At 38.5% G+C, this 21,062-nt stretch overlaps 1 protein-coding gene across 3 annotated transcripts in view; it reads left to right on the top strand.

Moving 5' to 3' along the window:
• Positions 1 to 21,062, top strand: part of LNPEP (leucyl and cystinyl aminopeptidase) — a 111,317-nt gene that overhangs the window by 43,225 nt on the left and 47,030 nt on the right. For all 3 annotated transcript variants that reach the window (XM_032275679.1, XM_032275687.1, XM_032275669.1), the window contains exons 2-4: positions 10,608 to 11,448; positions 16,334 to 16,472; positions 17,602 to 17,733. In XM_032275679.1, the coding sequence (XP_032131570.1) occupies positions 10,631 to 11,448; positions 16,334 to 16,472; positions 17,602 to 17,733 (1,089 nt within the window). In that variant the 5' untranslated portion in view covers positions 10,608 to 10,630. The remainder of the gene's footprint in view (positions 1 to 10,607; positions 11,449 to 16,333; positions 16,473 to 17,601; positions 17,734 to 21,062) is intronic.

Raw genomic sequence — 21,062 nt, 5'->3', positions numbered from 1 at the left:
TGGCCCCACTCTCTTCTGGCTTGTAGAGTTTCTGCTGAGAGATCTGCTGTGAGTCTGATGGGCTTCCCTTTGTGGGTGACCTGACCTTTCTCTCTGGCTGCCCTTAGCATTTTCTCCTTCATTTCAACCCTGGTGAATCTGACGATTATGTGCCTTTGGGTTGCTCTTCTTGAGGAATATCTTTGCGATGTTCTCTGTATTTCCTGGACTTGAATATTGGCCTGCCTTGCTAGGCTGGGGACGTTTTCCTGGATAATATCCTGAAGAATATTTTCCAGCTTGGATTCATTCTCTTTGTCACATTCAGGTACACCTATCAAATGTAGATTAGGTCTTTTCATATAGTCCCATATTTCTTGGTGACTTTGTTCATTCCGTTTTACCCTTTTTTTCTCTAATCTGGCCTTCTCGTTTTATTTCATTGAGTTGATCTTCAACCTCTGATATCCTTTCTTCTGCTTGGTCAATTCGGCTGTTGATACTTGTGTATGCTTCAGGAAGTTCTTGTGTTTTTCAGCTCCATCAATTGACTTATATTCCTCTCTAAGTTGTCTGTTCTCATTAGCATTTCGTCAAATCTTTTTTCAAGGTTCTTAGTTTCTTTGCATTGGGTTAGAACATGTTCTTTTAGCTCACAGAAGTTTCTTATTACCCACCTTCTGAAGCCTGATTCTGTCAATTCATCACACTTATTCTCCATCCAGCCTTGTTCCCTCCTGGTGAGGAATTGTGATCCCTTGTAGGAGGAGAGGCGTTCTGGTTTCGGGTGTTTTCATCCTTTTTGCGCTGGTTTCTTCCCATCTTTGTGGATTTATCCACCTGTCATCTTTGTAGTTGTTGACTTTCAGATTGGGTCTCTGAGTGGACATCCAGTTTGTTGATGATGAAGTTATTTCTTTCTGTTTCTTAGTTTTCCTTCTACCAGTCATGCCCCCCTGCTGTAGGACTGCTGAGGTCCACTCCAGGCCCTGCTTGCCTTGGGATCACCTGCAGCGGCTGCAGAACCGTAAGGGTTGCTGCCAGTTTCTTCTTCTGCTATCTTTGTCCCAGAAGGATACCCACCAGATGTCGGTCTCAGCTCTCCTTTATGAGGTGACTCTTTGGATATACAGGGGTCAGGGAGCTGCTTGAGGAGACAGTCTGTCCTTTATAGGAGCTCAAGTGCTGAGCTGTGAGTTCTGTTTTTCATTTAGAGCTGCTCAGCAGGTATATTTAAGTCTGCTGCAGCAGAACTCATAACCCCCTTTTTTTCCCAGGTGCTCTGTCCCGAGGAGTTAGGGCTTTATTTGTGCTGCTGGCTTTTTTCAGGGCTGCCCTGCCCAGCAAGGAGGCAGCCTAGTCACTGTCTGCCTGCAGAGGCTTTGCTGAGCTGCTGTGGGCTCTGCCCAGCTGCCGTGTCAACTTCCTTGCAGTCCTGTTTATAAGGGTGTAGTTAGAACAGCCTCGGCAATGGTGGCCCACCTCTGTAATGGCGGACTCTCTCTGTAATGGCGGATTGCTTCGGCAATGGCGGGCTGCCTCAGCAATGGCAAACTACCTCCATAGCAGTGGAATGCCTCGGTAATGGTGGACGCCCCTCCCCCACAGAGTTGGACCTTCAGCTGTGCTTGCTGTGAAACTCTCAACCCAGAGCATTTCCTATTGCTGTTTTTTTGTGGGGGTGGGACCAGCCGATCCTGATCACCTGGCTCCCTGCCTCAGAGCCTTTTTTTTTTTTTAGTTGCACAGTCAACTCTCTCCCAGGTGTTCCAGTCGCCCATTGAAAAGGCACCAGGATCTGTGTGATTTCCCGTGGGGTGACCCACTGCTGAGATTCGTGGTGCTTTTTTGCCCAGGAATCTCCTGGCCTGGCTCCCTGTTTCAGTCCTCTTTTTAATCAGACGAATGGGTGACTCTGCTTTCCTGGAGCTCCAATCACCAGCTAAAACGGCACCCAGACCTGTGTATTTTGTACGGAGAACCGCCACCCCGGGGCGCTGGCAAAACAGCCGCACCGGCCAAACCAGCCCCACTGGTGACCCATGGGGCTCCCCTGCCTGGGAATCTCCTGGTCTGTGGGCAATAAAAATCCGTCTGGAAATGTGGCGGCCACTCACCCTCTGCACTTACACTGGGAGCTGCAATCCTGAGCTGCTCCTAATCGGCCTTCTTGGATCCCTCTCCAACAATGCATCTTTTAAAAATCACTTTTTCATTGTTTCTTGTAGGGTTAATAATATGCATCATTAACTTATCTAAGTCTGTGTATTGTCAGTGTTGTACCACTTCACATTCTGTACCTGACCCTTGTTTATTTCTGCTTTATATCTCTTCTCACTTGACACATCCCATTTCCCCTTTTCAATTAATAAATATAATTTGATATAATTTATTTTACCCCTATATTCTTTGTGCTTCTGTTTTATCTTTTATTGTTTGGTTTTAAGCATACAGTTTTTAAAAATAGTCTTTTAAGGAAATTATAAGAAGAATAAAGAACATACACTTTTATTTTAAGATGTATTGTTTCTGGTATTCTTTCCTTCTTAAAGATCCGAGTTTCCATCTGGTAGTAGTTCTCTTCATCCTGAAGAACCTCCTTTAATATTTCTTTTAGTATATATCTGCTTGAAGAAAATGTGTTCTAAATGAATTCTGTAAGCTGTCATTTATCTGAAAATGCCTTTTACTCTTGATTTTGAAGCATGTTTTCACTGGATGTGCAATGCTGAGTTGACAATTTTGTCTTTCAACTCTTGGAAAATGTTCTGTCATCTTCAGGCCTCCACCGTTGACATGAGAAGTTAGTGTTTGTATTTTTGTTCATCTTTATGTAGCATTGTTTCCAGGCTTAAAGGTTTTCTTTTTATCTTTAGTTTTAAGCAGTTTTGACCATGATATGCTTAAGAGATTGTTATTTGTGTGTGTGTGTATTTATCTTTTTGGGGAGTTTGCTGAACATTTTGGATCTGGTAAATGGCATTTTTCATCAAACTTAATAAAATTTTTACTATTGTTTCTTCAGATATTTTCTTCTACCTCATTCTCACACTATTCTTCTATGGCTTCTGTCAGATACATGTTAGACTCTCTGATCTTGTCCTCCAGATCCCTGGTGCTGTGTTCTTTTTTCTTTAATCCTTTGTCTCATTGTTCTTCAAATTGGTAATTTCTAATGATCTGTCAAGTTTATGAACTCTTTCTTCTGCTGTCTCCAATCTGCTGTTAAGTTCATTTAGTGAGTTTTTCATTTTATTTATTGAAACTTTTTCTTAGAATTTTCTTTTTTTCCCTCCCATTTAGTTCCTTTTTAGTGTTGATTTCTCTGCTAAGAGTCTCATCTATTCATATACTCTCCTTTTTTATTTTTTAAAACACATCTTCCTGCTTAACCGATGGGGATACAATTGAAAAATTATAAAACATGTCTTAGGGATTCTTTTTTATTTATAATAGCTACTCTAAAGACTCATTAAATGCAATGCAATATCTGGACCACCTTAAGGTTGCTTTCTAATTAGTTTGTTTTCTTAGGGTTCATATTTTCTTGTTTTATTAGATGTCTAGTAATTTTTTATTACATGTTGGATAGTGTTGATGACACATTGTAGAGATGCTGAATTTAAAAAAAACTGTAAAATGTTGATTTTTCTCTCTCTGTCTCTCTTTGTAGACAGCTTAGTTACTGGCCAATCACCTTGTGTAGGCTTGTTTTTAAAGTTTTTAGGGCAGATCTGTGGAAAGCTCAAGGTGTTTCTTAGGCCCCTCTAACTTAGCAAGACTCATCCTTAAATATTTTTTCCCCTGTGGATTTTATTAGGGCTTGGTTTTAGGCTTTGTTAGTGTGGATCTAGAGTAGGCCTTTTTCTAGGGTGTCAGTTTTACTTCTACACTGAGGCTTTTCTAGTGTTTCAGGCTGATGTGTAGGGTGTTGTTCTCTTTGCTCTGGCTGGGTTGACCTGCCACTACTTCCCTACACTGCTTGACCTTACTATTTCTGTTCTGTCTTAACCTTATTGCAGCCATTTTCTTCTATGCCTCATGTCCTGAATTGGTTAAGAACTCTCAGAAAACCTTGTACAAATCTCTGTGACTCCCCTCTGCACATGGTCCCTTTCACCAGCGCTGCTCTACTTAGACTCTAACTTGCTGTACTAGAGTTGGGAAATTGTCCCCAGAGTACCAGAGTGATTGTGGGGTCCCCTGTTCCTTCACTCAGTGGTCACACTTGGTTAGCTAGTTTGCGCATACAGGTGTATCATTTTGTCCAGTTTAATAGTTGTATATGAGAGGAATGATAATCTGGTGCCAATTACCCTGTCATATTGAAAGTGGAAGTCTCTCCCAGCATGTTCGTGGACTGAATCATTGCTCTCTGATCTTCTTGCCTCCCACCCTCATTCATCCATTTACTTTTCTCATCACAAGGGAGACAAAGTCAGGGTGAGGGAATGCGGAAGAGAGAAAGACCTTACTTGGATCTTGCTCCAGTGTCATGACCTTGGGCCTCTGAACTGGAAAATTAAAAGTGGTGTGAAAAAGCACAGTATACTAGGGGTAAATTAGTAATGCATGCAAGACTTTCTGTGTTTGTGTTTTATACCACGGCTTATACATTGAAGTGTTACACAAACAGATGTCAGGGAAAGGGATAGCTTAGATACATCTTCAAAACCTGGTTGCTGTTAATGACTGTCCTTCAGAGTCTGGTGAGATAAGATAGACCTAAACTTGTAACTTCTCATGAACACTGTAATTAACAGGAAGAGATTTTCTTTGAGCATAGGTTAGCAGGGTTTTGTCCATTTAGACCTACACAGGAAAAAAAAGTCAATTCTTGTGTTTTTCTTTCTTTTTAAGCCTAAACTTAAAAAAAAAAAATTAGAATCTTTTTTTGGTAGAAGTGGATTCTAATTAGGGAAATAGTTACTTTATGTGATAATTAGTCATCACGTTGGAAATTTATCTAGAAAGTATTATAAGTGCTGTCCCATACTTGGAGCTTATAGTTACATATAAATATGTCACAGGGGCCTCAGAAGAATGTCAGACTTTTTTTCCTTGTTATTATTGCCTAAAAAATACAGTATAACAACTGTTTATATAGCATTTACAATGGATTAGATATTATAAGTAGTCTAGAGATGATTTTAAGTACATAGGAGGATGTGCAAAGATTAGATGCAAATATTACAGCATTCTATAGAAGGAAAGTGAGCATTTCTGGATTTTGGTTTCATAGGGAGCCCTGGAATGAATCCCCCGCAGATACCTAGGGACAATTGTACATCTTACTTCATTTTGTCAGAAAATGTGATGGCAGCTTAAAGCTTTGATTCTTTTGAAGTCTGTGAGAAGTTTGCTTCTTTAATTCAAGTTGCTGTTAATGTTATTTGTCATGGCTTCACTTTTTGTCCTGTATTCTAAATTGTACCCCTCAGTTGATGACTTGCTCTCTTGCCAGCCGCCTCTATGCACTGTACCCTTCGCTTCTCATGACATCCTCCCTATATGTTTAACCCTGCCTAACAATCTGCTTTCTTTACCTTTCATAAACATTTTTTTTAACTTTTATTGTGGTAAAATACACATAACACTTCTCTTCTTTTAGACTTGTGCTGGTAAGAACTGCTAAAGATGTTTTTAGAGATTTGTGGTATGACAAATTCCACTGGGCTTTCTGACCTTCTCAGTCATGCTTGTCTTGGGGTCACCACTCCCTGGCCCTCTCCCATGGTACCTGTCCTTTATTTTCTTCTCAAGCCCCTATGCCTTCCCAACAACTTGCCTTAGCTCTGTGCAGATGGCCTTGCTTGCACTTGTCACAGAGAACATGAAAGCTCTCTGCTGTTCTGTGCTTGTGTACACACCTCTTCTCTGTCTTCTGCTGTTCTCCAGGCTTGGAGGAAGAGCACACCTAGCTCCCATCATATTGGGTTTCTTGTGCACTCTCCCCATCCCTCTGGATGCGGTGCCAGCATCTTCCCTCCCCTATTCCTCCACCTCCACATTTTGTCTTTCTTTACTTTTCCATTCCTGCAGAAATACATGCCTAAGTTATTCCCATGTTAAACACAGGCAAAAAATAAAAGGATTCAAGTTTTCTCTATGCCATATTTCCTTTAATTTGTTCTTATGTTTTTTCCTTGATAACTATATACCTTGAATGTAAGTCTGCAGCCCTTGTTTTCTTTGTTAACATTCCATTTCTTCTTTGGAATCCTGGAATCAGGCTTCCACTCTCACTATTAAAATCACTGGTTCCCTAGTGGCCAAACGTAAGAGCCTCTCTAGGCCTCATTTTACTTGACTTTTCTAAAATATTGTATGCTGGCCACTTTCATCTTTGTGAAATCCAGCTTTCAATGTCTGGGATGCCACTCTTCTGATTTTCCTACCTTTAGTGCATTTCATCTTCTACTTTGCTGCCCTTCTTCCTGTGCCCACCCAGCTCTTCAATGCTGATCCTCCCTGACTCGTCTCCCTTTCGATAGTCTCACTTATCTGCATAATTTTAACGACCACTTCTACACAGGTGATTCAGAAACCTAAATCTGCCACCCAGATCACTCTTTTGAGCTCTAAACCTACATAACACAATCATTTTAACAATGCTACAAAATAGTACTGTTTCCCACATTTATTGGTGAGGAAATTGAGGCTAAGAAAGGTAACCTGTTTGAGATCAGTCAGTGGAAACGCCAGGATTTTAACCTCTACCTAAAATCAGCCCTTTAACTCTATTAATCAAACATCTCCACCTGGTTATGTGACAGATACATCAAATATATCATATCCCACACTAAATGCCATGTCATAATCCTGCTCTCCTTCCTTGCCTAAAAAAAATAAAATTAGAGAATATGAAAGCCTCTATTCTCAATCTTAGTGAATGACATTCCTTCTTTTCCGTTATGCAAGCTGAAATGTAAGGGGGATTAACATAGACTTTTCTCTGTCTCCTACCCTGCAAGTCCATCTAGCCCAAAGGAGCATCAGTTCTTATGCATGTACCTTTTTGACATGACTTGTAATCATACCCTCCCCTTTATTCCCACTGCTACTGACATAGTTAAGAACTTTATCTTGACTGTTATTGCCATTATAGTGACAGTCTAACTCACTACTTCTCAAATTATCTGAGCTGAAGAACCAAGGTTTATTGTTTTTGTTTTTTTAATTTTTAATCTGTTGTAGAAATTTTGTAGCATATAAAAAAAGAAAAATGAAATAAACATAACAAAATAGCTCAATTTTAAACATTAAATTCGACAGACATAAAAATTACTCTGCCAAATTGTTATAAAAGTTTTTGGGTACTAATAGGCTTTGTATATCCTGTCCCAGATGGGTCACAACAGTTTTGCACATTGGCAGTGGTCCACAAACAACATTGAGGAGTGCTAGCTCACAGTATCTGATGAAAAGAAATGTCTTCAGCTCTCTTAGATTATAACCACATGGGCCTATGTTATTTAAAACTGAAACATTTCAGCTAGGAGGTTCTTTGCTTTGGCTTATACATAGCTTATATATGTGGATTTAGGAGGTTTTAGAAAATTCCCTGTTTCTTTAGGATCCCTTCTTTCAGTAGGAATAAATCCCATTGAACAAGGGGTAGTCATGTGTTATGTTACAATTTAATGCTAAAATCAAAGTGTACTGACTTAAGCATCAAATCAACATTTTCTTAAATAGGCTTAAAGTACCTTCAAGTATCTTCATGGAATATCTGTAATAAAAGTGATTTTCCCTGATTTGATATATTTAACTTGATATGATTGTGCATACCAAAAAAAGTGGACAATACAGCAAATGGTTGATATGATCTCCATTTCTGAAAGATTAAAATTCTACATAGGTATTAGTCTGACTGGGCGTGAAATAATAAAAGTAAGTTATTTGGATTTAGGCAGGCTTCTGACTAAAGCCTTGTCAGAAGATTTGAAATTAATGACATGCAGACAGGAGATGCCCTATGGTCAAACTGTAGAATATCTCTTGGCTTTAAATGGCATGGCTGAAGAATAAAAAAACACAGCAACAGAGTTCTAAGGGGAAAGAATTGAGAGATGGGAGTGCTCTAAATATAAAGCTGAGATTGTACCCAGAGTTAGTTTAGAAATATAGTAAATAAAACCATACTGTGCAGAACCCATTGTTGTCTGCAGTGGGCCTGACACACAACAAAACACATGGGGCAAATGCCTGAGAGCATAATCTTCCCATGTGTGGCAAAAAAGTCAGAAAAAACCTTTTTTAGACATTTTTAAATTAAATAAAAAGCTAGTCTACAGCACTGTGCCAGGCACTAAAAACTACCACAGAAACTTTCTAATCATTAAGTTTTAAAAGCAATTTGAAAAAATGGAATACAGCAGTATTTGCCCTGTTAATGAAGTACATGACCCCAAATACTATTAACTATCAAAACAAAGCACTTTTTTTTAAACAAGAAGTTGGGGCACTATAGGTAGTTTAGGAGATTTTATTCCCAAAAGTAGGATGTTAGAACCCTTTTTCTTTCATAATAGATGGGTAGATGGCAGGTTGCTAAACTCACACCTAGAAAATGATTAAAAGGTTTTTTTTATTCAAAGAAAAAATTTAAAGTAACATAACTTGTACACAATTTCAGGTTGGAGAGGAGTCAGGAAAAGGCAGCCTTATTGTGATCCATATGCTCCCCGAAGCAGAAATGGGTGAGGTCAAATGAAAAGAAAGTTTATTTTTTAAAGGTAATAAAGACAAAGGAAAAACAAAAAGAAGATAACTTTTCTTAATTTATGTCATAGGAAGTTCAGCTGAGGTATGGAATACCAGGTATTCACCAGGTGGATGGGCATGGGAAAGGGAGATGGTGACACTATAGGCAGAGGAAACAGAAAAGAAAAAAAGACACATGGAGGATAGTGTGGAATAGCTGCCTGGCCTGTGCTCAAAAGAGCAAGTGGTTTGGGATGGCCAGAGCATACTCAGGAATGGTATGGTTAGTGCTGGCTGGGATCTGGCATGGATGCTGCTTATACCAGTGCCTCTCAAACTGAAGTGCACATGAAGCACCTGAGGATTTGTTAAAATTTATGTTCTAAGAGGAGACTTCAGAGGCTGCGTTTCTAACAAGCTGCAGTGTGATGCAAATACTGCGGGGTCATAGGCCACACTGAGCCGCAAAACTGAAATTTTTATCCTAATATTTATCAATAATTCATTTTATGGATAAAGAGTTGCCATCGTTGAATAGCACAAAATACATAGCATTTATCTTAAGCTGGATATTCAGTAGTTTTGTATAAGCTTTGCCCTGCTGATGGTGAAGTAATACTCTTAGCAACAACTTCATTGCCAGGTACAAAATAAATAATTTAGGACTCTCATCTTTTATTGATTTAGTTTGGGTAGAGGGATGCCATATAATGATGAAAAGAGCATAAACTTTTGAATCAAATTTTAAACCTGGGCTTTAGTATCAGTTTTATGACTAAATAGCTGTGTGACTTTATGAAGATGAATTAATCCATTTCTCTTTTTCTATTTTCTCATGTCTGAAATATAATACTTGCCATTTTACAGGATTGTTGTAATGGTTAGAAATGATATGTATAAAGTGCCTTGTAGGGAAGATTAGTGTAGGTTTCAATTTGTTAACTTTTGACATCCCTTAAAAACTAAAATTGTATGAATTTAAAGAACACTGAATGGTCCGATCCTAGGAAGTACTGATATATGGGGGATTATCTACCCTTCTAGAGTCTTTTTTCTCAGTGATTTTGGTAAATTGGAAGGTGTGGTTTGTTGTAGTTTGTAAAAGCCCCCACTGAGATCCACAGACCCTCATGGTGTGCAGTATGGCTGTTTCCCAAGGAAATATGCTATACTTCTGAGAGCCATGGAAGCCTGAAAAACAGATTGAATTATAATTCAATCTAACTTGTATTGTCTTTTGGTCATTTTTAAAATTATTTCTTGCTTATGGAAGTTTCCTATGTAATTTGCTGCTTCCCATTTGCTGTGGGACAGAAACATTCCTCTTTCAGGGGAAAACAATAACCCATCCTGTTGCTTAGCCACACTCAATCTTAGAAATGGGCATATCAGTTTGTGGTGCTCCCTGGGGAGAAAGACTCAGGGACAAGACCCACAAATACCTTGGAAGCAGGTTTGAGGGCTGCTGGACAGAAATTCTGGGATCCCAGTGCCCAGACCCTGGACTGTAGGTGGGCACATCCCTTTGATCCTATGACTCCTTGCCTTGTGGGCACAGACGTAATCAGAGGAATGCCAAAGCAGGGCTATCTTGAGCCCAGGGCAGTGTTCCAGGTTGTAGGACAGGAGTATATTAAGAAAATTAGTGTATTATCTCAGCTATCCTTTTAAAAATGTACTAGCCTGTTTATTTAACTTTCTTGTATTATAACTGTGGTATACTTTTATTTTTTAGTTTTTAATGGATGACTCAATAATGGCATAAACATCTTATTTAATCAGTAGCTCTGAGATGGAAATAAGTCTTAATGACTTAGAAAAATTATTAGCTTAAATGTGGTCTAGTTAGAAGACATGTTATTAATATTATGAGCTTTTCTTTTTCTAACTCCGTGCCTTGTTCTTATGTTTTGGTTTTTTAGATCGGCTTCAGCTCCCCAGGAATATGATTGAAAACAGCATGTTTGAGGAAGAACCAGATGTGGTAGATTTAGCCAAAGAGCCTTGTTTACATCCTCTAGAGCCTGATGAGGTGGAATATGAGCCCCGGGGTTCCCGACTGCTGGTGCGGGGTCTTGGTGAGCATGAGATGGACGAGGATGAAGAGGACTATGAGTCATCAGCAAAGCTGCTGGGCATGTCCTTCATGAATAGAAGCTCAGGCCTTCGGAACAGTGCAACTGGTTACAGGCAGAGCCCAGATGGGGCTTGTTCAGTACCCTCTGCAAGGACCATGGTGGTCTGTGCTTTTGTCGTTGTGGTTGCTGTTTCTGTAATCATGGTGATTTACTTACTGCCCAGATGTACCTTTACCAAAGAAGGCTGCCATAAAAAAAACCAATCAATTGAACTAATTCAGCCACTTGCAGCAAATGGGAAATTGTTTCCATGGACACAGATCAGGCTTCCCACTAACATTGTGCCACTACGCTATGAACTCAACCTACACCCGAACCTAACCTCGATGACATTCAGGGCTTCTGTGACAATTTCAGTTCAGGCTCTTCAGGACACATGGAATATCATTCTTCATAGCGCAGTTCAAAATATTTCAAGAGTGACCTTTATGTCGGCAGTTTCAAGCCAAGAAAAACAAGTTGAGATCATGCAACATCCACGTCATGAACAGATCGCCATTTTTGCCCCTGAAGCCCTTCTAGCAGGGCACAATTATACGTTGAAGATGGAGTATTCGTCAAATATATCCAGTTCTTACAGAGGGTTTTATGGCTTCTCCTACACAGATGAAAGTAATGAGAAAAAGTATGTAGCCCTCTTCAATGATTCTGGTTTTATGCTCTGATAACTTCTGTAATATGGATCTCTTTGCCCATGCCAGAGACACAAATTGTGATTTTTTTTTTTATTTGGGAAGTTATATACAAAATAGTAGAATGGTGATTTTGAAGAATATACTATCTCTCTTAGTCAAAGCCTTGAGCATATATCATGGTGGGGTGGAGATGGGGTGTGCTGGTGGAAACGGATGGATAAAGATTATATACAAAAAACTTATCTTGAGCTTTTCATATTTTTAAGATGAATCTAGTTTTCTGTCACCTCATGAAGTTTGTTGGGAAGCAGAGTAAAGAGGAGTATGAATTATTCTGTAAGACATATTTTCCTAATGTGCAGAACTTTTAGGAGGTATTTAGTGAAATGGAGAAAAAGGGCCTGAAGAAATGTGAAGTATGGTATGCTTACATATATCATTTTTAATACCCTTAATTTTTACTGCTTTATTATTTTTTAATACCTGTCTATTTTGGATTTCTGGTGGAAATTTTTTTAAGGTCTAGGAAAGACTTAATTAGGTTCAGAAAAAAAAAGGTGAGACCAAATATAAAATTATTCAGCTCCCTATTTGGACTATATATTTAGTACTTTAGCATTCATAGCCTGTAGTTTGAATTTCTGGGAAGATGGAGTTCACAGTGTGCAGGTTATTCTTAAGTAGCAGTAATATCAGTTGCCTTGTGCACAAAGTCCTCACTACGTCTGCTTTATGCAATTGGAGTGTTTTCTCGTATTACTCTAAAACAGTACGTGAATTACTGATGCTGACCATTTGGCTAATGTATGTTAACATATTAAGAGAAATATAAATGAGTATTCTACATCTATCTTAAGGAAACTTTTTGATCCTTCCTAAATGGAGAAAGAGACAAAGCAAGATCCATAATTCTATTCAGATACATTTTATTTTATTTTCCCTTCATGTAATAATTTTAAAATAAAAGGCATACTGGCTCTGCATATCAATTCTTGCGTGAGAGCTGGCATTGAACACAAATTTATAATTGCAATAGAAACTTGAAAGTTCTTGGCTTTAGTTCTCCTTCTGTAATGCCTGTTATCCCCAGGAAATGTAAGATATACATAAAAACAGTGTTCTGAGTATGCAAACAGACCTTTAGGGCAAACACCCTAGCCATCTCTTGCCATCAGATTACTAACCCTGGAATCCTCGTACCTGTTATCTATTTAATGGGAGGAATAAATGTAGCAGAGTAAGGTGATTTTTGGTATGGCCACTTGTTCCTCTTGCCATGGGCTGCATTGAGTTGCGGAAATGTCAGAAAAAATGGAATTTGTTTCTTTAAAATTAAGAAATAGAGTATTATAAAAAGTATTTTACAACTTGTTAAAATAAATTAGTTTGTGAAACTCTGCTATTCAAAACAAAATATAAGTTTTAGGAAAATGAATGCTCCACCTGATAGTATATCTTGATTCCAGGTAAACATTTAGATTATTTATACCTTTCAGGATATCTGAAAACTAATTCAAAGCAAGAAGCTTTTATACACTTTTCTTCTCTGATGTATGATTAGAATACATATTTATACGGTTAAAGTAATTAAGGAATATATTTCTTGTTGATTGGAAAACCATTGTATGTAAATGTCGAACACCTTGCGTAGACACTGTTGTAAGGGAACTTTACCTTTACCTGTGTGATCTAAGAGATAGAGACAGTCAGTAACCTTGGAGTTAAACCTAGAAGTTGTTGATGATAGGCTAGTAAATTCAGGATAGGGATGTGGTTCAGCAGTTCCTCATTTCTAACAGGCTTTAATTCAAGACCTCTTTTGACCTGGCCCTTGTTTTTTCTTTCTCACAGTTTTCACCTCTATGTTGAACTTTCTAATCATAGTAATAGCCAGTATTCACCGGGAACTGAAGGGCTGGAAGCTGTTCCAAGCCTCTTATATGTTTAGTCTTTTATTCTATCTAACTCACTAAGAAATATATGTTAACGTTATATTCATTTTACAGCTAAGGAAGCCGAGGCATGTAAAGTAATTCATTCAGCATCTCATGGCAAGCGGATAGCAGAGGGAGAACTCAAACCCAAGGTCATTGTAACTACAGAAGCCACATTCTTCACCACATTCTTCACTATGGTGCACTCCCTCTCTAGTTCATACCTCCTTTCCTTTGTACATTGTTATCTCCAGTGCTTAAAATTCTCTTGCCCCAGTTAATTCATAATTTTCTTGAACACTACTTGAGAAAGTGCTGAAACTATAACTAGTATTTCTGAAAGGAAATATACTCTCCAGTGAAAGAATAATCTTCAAGTTATTCAGCATAGATAGAACAGACTATAAGTATTAGCAAGCAGCAGGCTTCTCAAAGGGATTTTTATGTGAGATAGTTATGATTGGATCTCTTTTAACAACAGTTTAAGGTTTTATTTACCTCAGCATGTTATGATCTAGTTTTTATCTGAAAGTGGTGACTCTTTCTTGTGTGAATAGTAGGGATATAATCAAACTTTATTTTCTGGTCCCTTCTCCTCCAAAATCTTCTGTTAGCTAGATAAGAATGTTGGGGGAGGTGGTGAAGAAATGAAATGTTAGAAACATAGTATGTGTAAATTGTTTCATGTATTTTGATTGCTACCTTTCTTGCAGTTTACCCAATAGCAACATTTACTTGGGCACACATCCTTACCAGAAAAAAAGTACACGAATTTTAAGTGTGGAATAAGTAGGGCTATCTTGCATTTGTAATAAACATCTATTTAGGACCATATGGTATACAAGTAGTTTTTATTATAAATAGTTTTATTTGATTCTAACAAAAACCCTGGTGTTCAGCAGTGGATTCTATCTCAGTCCTAATTTAACTAATATGAACATTGAGATGTGTGAGATGAAGGTTACTGATTTGCCCAAAGTCATGTGGTTAATAAATTACAGAGTCTGGGCCTTCTGACTCCAAATCTCATACTCTTTATTTTCTTCTTATCGTCTAGTAGTGGAAATTAAGCCCTAAATAAGAGAGGCTACCACCTCCAAAGTGGTGGTTGTATATATGCTATATTGATTTGTACCTGAACTGTGCATACGAAGGCCATATTTGCCCTGATTATAGCCACGTTGTGATGATCTCCCAAGTTCAGATCTGGTTTATTTTTTTAGTTAACTAAAAATCTGCATTTCTCCTTGTTTCTTTTTATGCTTTTCCACCAACCTGTAATTGAGGAATTTTCTTTTTTTTTCTTGAGACAGAATCTTGCTCTGTCACCCAGGTTGGAGTGCAGTGGTACGATCTCAGTTCACTGCAGCCTCTGCCTCCCAGGTTCAAGCAATTCTCCTGCCTCTGCCTCCAGAGTAGCTGGGATTACAGGCATGTGCCACCATGCCTGGATAATTTATATTTTTAGTAGAGATGGGGTTTCACCATGTTGGCCAGGCTAGTCCTAAACTCCTGACCTCAAGTGATCTGCCCCCCTCGGCCTCCCAAAGTCCTGGGATTACAGGCCTGAGCCACCTTGCCAGCAGCCTGTAATTGAGGACTTTTCTGTGTGTCCTATTCTCAGCAATTGCTGCTGTGCTTAAGAAAGAGGAGGAAATTTTTTTTAATCTCTGAGGAAAGTAAAGGAAACCAGAATATGGTAGTACACGTAATTTTTCAGTCTTCATGAAAATGCAAGCTGTGAATTTGAGGTTTAGTGTCGTGAAGTCAGAGTCGGTACAGATAATTTGCAGCAATTAATGACCACCCGTCTTAATGATCTTCCATCAGAAACCTTTTTAAGACCTCAGTGGCCAGCTACAGCCTACCTTTGTGGCTTCATCTCCATCCACACTGGACAGCCACCCCCAGTTTCTGAACGCGCACCGCACTCTTGCCTTGCGTTCCTGGACCAAACTGAGGGTCAGGCTGCTATTTTTTGCAGCCCAATAATAAGATGCAGATGAACTGGGAAGGAAGAGAGTTTTTATTTCTGTAACCAGTTACAGGGAGAAGGCCTGGAAATTATTGCCAGACTAACTCAAAATTACAAAGTTTTCCAGAGCTTATATACCTTCTAAGCTATATGTCTATGTGTAAGTGTGCATTTATCTAAAGACATAAGTGATTACCTTCTTTTAATCTATAAAATCTTAGTCTTGAAGACCTTCCTCTGGAACCTCAGTGAATTTACTTAATCTAAATGGGCTCTGGTGCTAGGGTGATTACACTTAATCTTGTCTCTTGCTAAATCACGGAGGTTTGGGGGAGTTCCTTCAGACCTCCAGTAAACTTGTTTGCGGAGGCCTTAGGGAGTTTCTTCAGACCCCCAATAAAACTTGTTTAATCCTAAATGATTCCTGTTAAGAATTCCTTTATTATTTTGTCATGCTTTAAGGCCCAGGAAAGGCCCAGGCAAAACTTTTGGTGGGATTTTGTTACATTCCAGCCTTTGTATAAGGGCAGTGGGTTTTAATAGTTAGCTTAACTACTCAGCCAGTACTGAAACAGTTGTTATGGAGGCCTGCGTTAGTGAGACCTAGCTTGCCACACTTGTTTACCCCCACTCTTTCCAGAGTATACTTTCTTCCCTTCTTCACCTTTTTAAATACTCATCTTGTTAGGTCCTATTCAGATTTTGTACAAGTTTCACTACAGTGTCTTCAACATCTAGTCAGAATTCGTTTCCTTCCCTTTGTTCCCACTGCTTTATTTTCATTGTTAGAACATGATTTATAGCATGACGTAAGTTTCTGTTTGTTGTATAAACTTCTGCCTTTCCCAGTTTATTGCAGATCCTTTAATGACTGGGATTGTAACATATTTATCTTAGAATACTTGTCAGGGTGCCTTATAGAGTAGGTGCTCGGTAACTATTGGATTGAATTTGTGTTTGTTTTAGGTACTTTGCAGCAACTCAGTTTGAACCCCTGGCAGCAAGATCTGCTTTTCCTTGTTTTGATGAACCAGCATTTAAAGCCACTTTTATCATCAGGATCATAAGGGATGAGCAATACACTGCTTTATCAAATATGCCTAAGGTACTGTTCTGTTCCTTGAATGTAAAATCTTTGAATGGGTCTTTTTCTTTAAGAACACTTGAATTCGTCTTTGCCAGACTACAGCTGAGAATGATTAAAATCATATGCATTAGTATTCTTCCTTAAAATACTTAAATAAAAATTAAAATATCTTGGTATCAGTTGGGAAGTCACCTTGAGGAGGACTTGAGGAAAGAGAAAGACCTGCTGGACATGGAATGTGTGGATAGGAAATGTGAGTGTGCACTGTGTATTAAGTTGTGCAAATATTAATATTTTGAATTAGTATAAGATTAGAGTAACATTTTCTGAGACAGAATGAATTTGCTATTCTAAACAGTGTTATTTGAAAGTGTTGAATCGTAAGTGTTCTTGGGGGTTTTTTTTGTTTGTTTGTTTTGTCTTAGACACCTGAGGGGCTGTGGCTAGGGGAGAGGAGCAGCAGCCATTCGCAGCAGGCTGTGGAGCCAATCCCATAGGCAGCAGAGAGCATGTCTGTAACAAGACAGCACTGTACCAGCTCCACTCTCCACACTGAGCCATACTCTTCATCTTTCTCTAAAGAGATGGATGCCTGCTTTAATTCATGGTTGGAAAATTCCATAAGGTTGCTTGCATTCCCTCATTTTGTGTCTGCTGCCCACTTCTCTAATGACTTACCATTGACTTTGTTCCCACTAAGCTTTCTTAGGGATCCTCAACATGGCATTCCATAAACCATTTCAGATCATTTGAAGAGATATCACAGCTAGAGCTCCTTTTTCTGTGGCTGTATTTGTAGCAGTAGAGTGGAGCAATCCCAGGTCATAAGGAAGGATTTTGGCTTTGGAGGTGTTTCAGCAGGAGAAGCAGAAGCACTGTGACTATCTTTAACTTAACATTTATTTAGTCATCTTTGGGACTAAAAACTCCTTGAGGATTTTCACTGTGCTCCATATGTCCTCATGATGAAGGATGGCACAGCAGATTGAGACTAAGAGCCATGCTCTTTGCAGAAACTCATACTGAGAGGTTGTAATATGCTAGCATCTTTATTACTTATTCCTGTTTGAATTTTCAGTTTCTCTGTTTGTCATTATCATTTATTCCTGTAGTTACAGAACTGTCATCTTTTCCCCTTTGCTTGTAGAAGTCATCAGTCCCTCTGGAAGATGGACTTGTTAAGGATGAGTTTTTTGAGAGTGTGAAGATGAGCACTTACCTGGTTGCTTTCATTGTGGGAGAGATGAAGAACCTGAGTCAGGACGTAAATGGAACTCTGGTATGTTGATGTGGCAATTGTCTGAAAGCCTGTGTCACAAGAGGTTCAGAGGAACTCTCGCTTTAATGATTCCCAGTGGCTGCTGTCTGAAGGAAACAAGCTTTTAGATCACATTCTGACATGTTATATCAGAAATGCAACTTTTTTGCTTAGCTTATTTCTGTTACTAATTTAATACCAGAAAGTCAATAGCTTTCAAATTTTTAAAAATTTTACTTTTAAAGAGTACTTTGGTAAGGCTCTATATGTGTACTAAAGCTTTTAGAACTGAGTGATAGCCACTAGCCTTAGAGAAATATTTAGATTTAAATTAATTAAATACAATTTAAAATTCACTTCCTCAGTCTCACTAACCATATTTCAAGTGTTCAGTAGTGTTCATGTGACTAGTGGCTACATATTTGATAGTTCTAGGTTGTAAAAATTAGATGAACCTCCCCTTTTTATCAAAGCAAATCCTTATTGAGATTCCTCATCCTAGAGTAATGAGTAAGATTATTTAAGGGTCTGATTTAATCTGTATTTTGTCATAATTGATTATTTGTTCTAATTAGGCTCTCCTGTTTTTCTTTGTCATTAGTACCTGTTTGTAAATGATTATTTGATTGGATTTTATCACAGTAGATATTTTTCACAGTAGAAACCTAATAAAGCTAATGTTTTCAAATACAACATAGAAGGAGAAAAGGCATTCTATTATATTTATTAAACTAAAAACAATTTTTCTTTATGATAGAAATATGATGGAATGTCTTAGTTTCTGTTTTCATGTTTTTTAGCTCTATCAGGGAATATCCTGCTAGTTTTAGGTTCTCTTTCTAGACTAAAGAGCTTTATATGAATCACAGGATACTTGGATCTTATCAGTTTGCTACTTCAAAAGGGTATATGTTTCCTGTCAGAAAAGACTATGATGTCTACCCCATACCTCTCAGAAATAAGGACAGAGATAAGGATTCTCTTGCTATTTATCAGCAATAACCATGTATGCCTTTAATGATGCTACTCAAAAAGTCAACTAAGTGTTTAATGGTAAGTGTAGACTACAGTTATAAGTGCTAATTAACAGTTTCACACACCTTTGCATTGAAAGAGTTTATGTCAAGTCTGAACCAAACATTTTTCAAAATCCTTTCAAAAGGATATTATGACTGGCTTAAATTTGAAATAATTCAATTAATTCCACTTTAGGTGTTGCATCACATATTTATATTTAGCCTTTGATTTAGCCTTTGTAGCCTCAATAAAGCCTAAGAAGCACAATGTAAAACAGCCAGGTTTGGGGCTGCTTCAAGACTCAGCTGAATACTACCTTCTCCATGAAGTGTTTCTTTCTTTCTCCAGCTGGAATTAATCATTCCCCCTCTGATCTTTCATAGCACTTTAATTACCTCTTTTTTGTAGTTCTTATCATACTCATTGATATAAAACCCCCAGCACTTTTTATGTATCCCAAAATGTATGCAGTCTTGGTTTTGTTTCCCCCTTCTTGTGTTTCTTCCTCTTCACTCTCTCTCTTCCTCCTTCCCTCTTTCTCTCATTTGCTGTGTTTGCTTCGCAATACCTGTAGGATTACATTCAGATTCATCATTTGATACTCAAGGCCATTCTTATAAATTCAGCTGTATTTCTTTCTTGTTTAAAATTTACCATTCTTTTTAAAATTTTTTCCCAACCATCTGCACACTGATCTTTCTTTTTTCTTTCTTGGAGACAGAGTCTTGCACTGTTGCCAGGCTGGAGTGCAATGGTGCAATCTCAGCTCACTGCAGCCTCCACCTCCCAGGTTCAAGTGATTCTCCTGCCTCACCCTCCTGCGTAACTGGGATTATAGGAGCCCACCACCATACATGGCTAATACTTTGTATTTTTAGTAGAGACAGGGCTTCTTTTTTTTTTTTTTGAGACGGAGTTTCACTCATGTTACCCAGGTTGGAGCGCAATGGCGCGATCTCGGCTCACCGCAACCTCTGCCTCCTGGGTTCAGGCAATTCTCCTGCCTCAGCCTCCTGAGTAGCTGGGATTACAGGCATGCACCACCATGCCCAGCTAATTTTTTGTATTTTTTTTTTAGTAGAGACAGGGTTTCACTATGTTGGCCAGGTTGGCCTAGAAATCCTGACCTAATGATCCACCCGCCTCGGGCTCCCAAAATGCTGGAATCTTTTTTAAAAATTTTTTAGTGACAAGGTCTCATTCTGTCACCCAGGCTGGAGTGTGATGTGCAATCATAGCTCACCGGTAACCTCAAAGCCCTGGGCTCAAGTGATCCTCTCCCAAGTGGCTGGGACTACAGGCATCTGCCACCATACCTGGCTAGGTTTTTTTTGGTTTGTTTTTTGGGTTTTAAAAAAATTTTTTTGCAGAGACATCTTGCTATGTTGCCCAGGCCAACTTGAACTCCTGGGCTCAAGCAGTCCTCCTGCCTCAGCCTCCCAAAGTGCTGATAATACAGGTTTAAACCACACACCTGCAAATTCAGCTATATTTTTTATTGCCTCATTGTGAATTCTTTCATCTAGGCAAACTGAATTATTCATTGCCCACATACCTCATTCTCATGTATGTGTGTGCATGTGCATGCTTGTGTGTATGTGTGTGGAAAGAGGAAGAGATTGAGAGAGAAGTTTTGGGTGACTTTTTTTATTTTTTGCTTTTTATTTACCTGTATTAGGAAACAGCATGGTTAAACATAGACTCTGGAGTCTAATTGGGTTGAAATGCCTCCTAGGTAGCTTACTAGCTATGGGGCCTTAGGTAGACCACTCTCATCCTTTCTCTGTTTGTGTGTGTATGTGTGTGTGTACACACACACATACAGACACACATACACACACAGACAGAGAAAGGATGAGAGCGGTACACACACACACGTACACACACACACAAACAGAGAAAGGATGAGAGCGGTACACACACACACACGTACACACACAAACAGAGAAAGGATGAGAGCGGTCTATCTAAGGGCCCATGTGTGTATGTGTGTGTATGTGTGTGTATATACATACACACACATACACACACATATGCATGTTTATATAAAGAGTACATCTTTTTTTATATGTAAATATATTATAAAATCCTTGCATGTCAGTAAATATAATCTACATTATTTTTAATATTCAGAAGCAAATGTTTTGAAAATATTAGCATTATACAAATAAATAATAGTTTTATTAACTTCTTCCCTTTTTAGGAAACGGGGAGGATTATAACATGCATGGAGTTATACTTTGTGCTGACAGCTGTTCTAGCACTCATTTATAAATATTTTTTCATTTATAAATCAAATAAGGGAAGATGTTAGCACCGCATTGCTGATGAGG

The sequence above is a fragment of the Sapajus apella genome, unplaced genomic scaffold, assembly GCF_009761245.1.
Source record: "Sapajus apella isolate SASKATOON/1434 unplaced genomic scaffold, GSC_monkey_1.0 scaffold1, whole genome shotgun sequence".
NCBI lineage: Eukaryota > Metazoa > Chordata > Mammalia > Primates > Cebidae > Sapajus > Sapajus apella.
The sequence above is the reverse complement of the archived record's forward strand: the minus strand, read 5'-3'. Positions and strand labels throughout refer to the sequence as shown.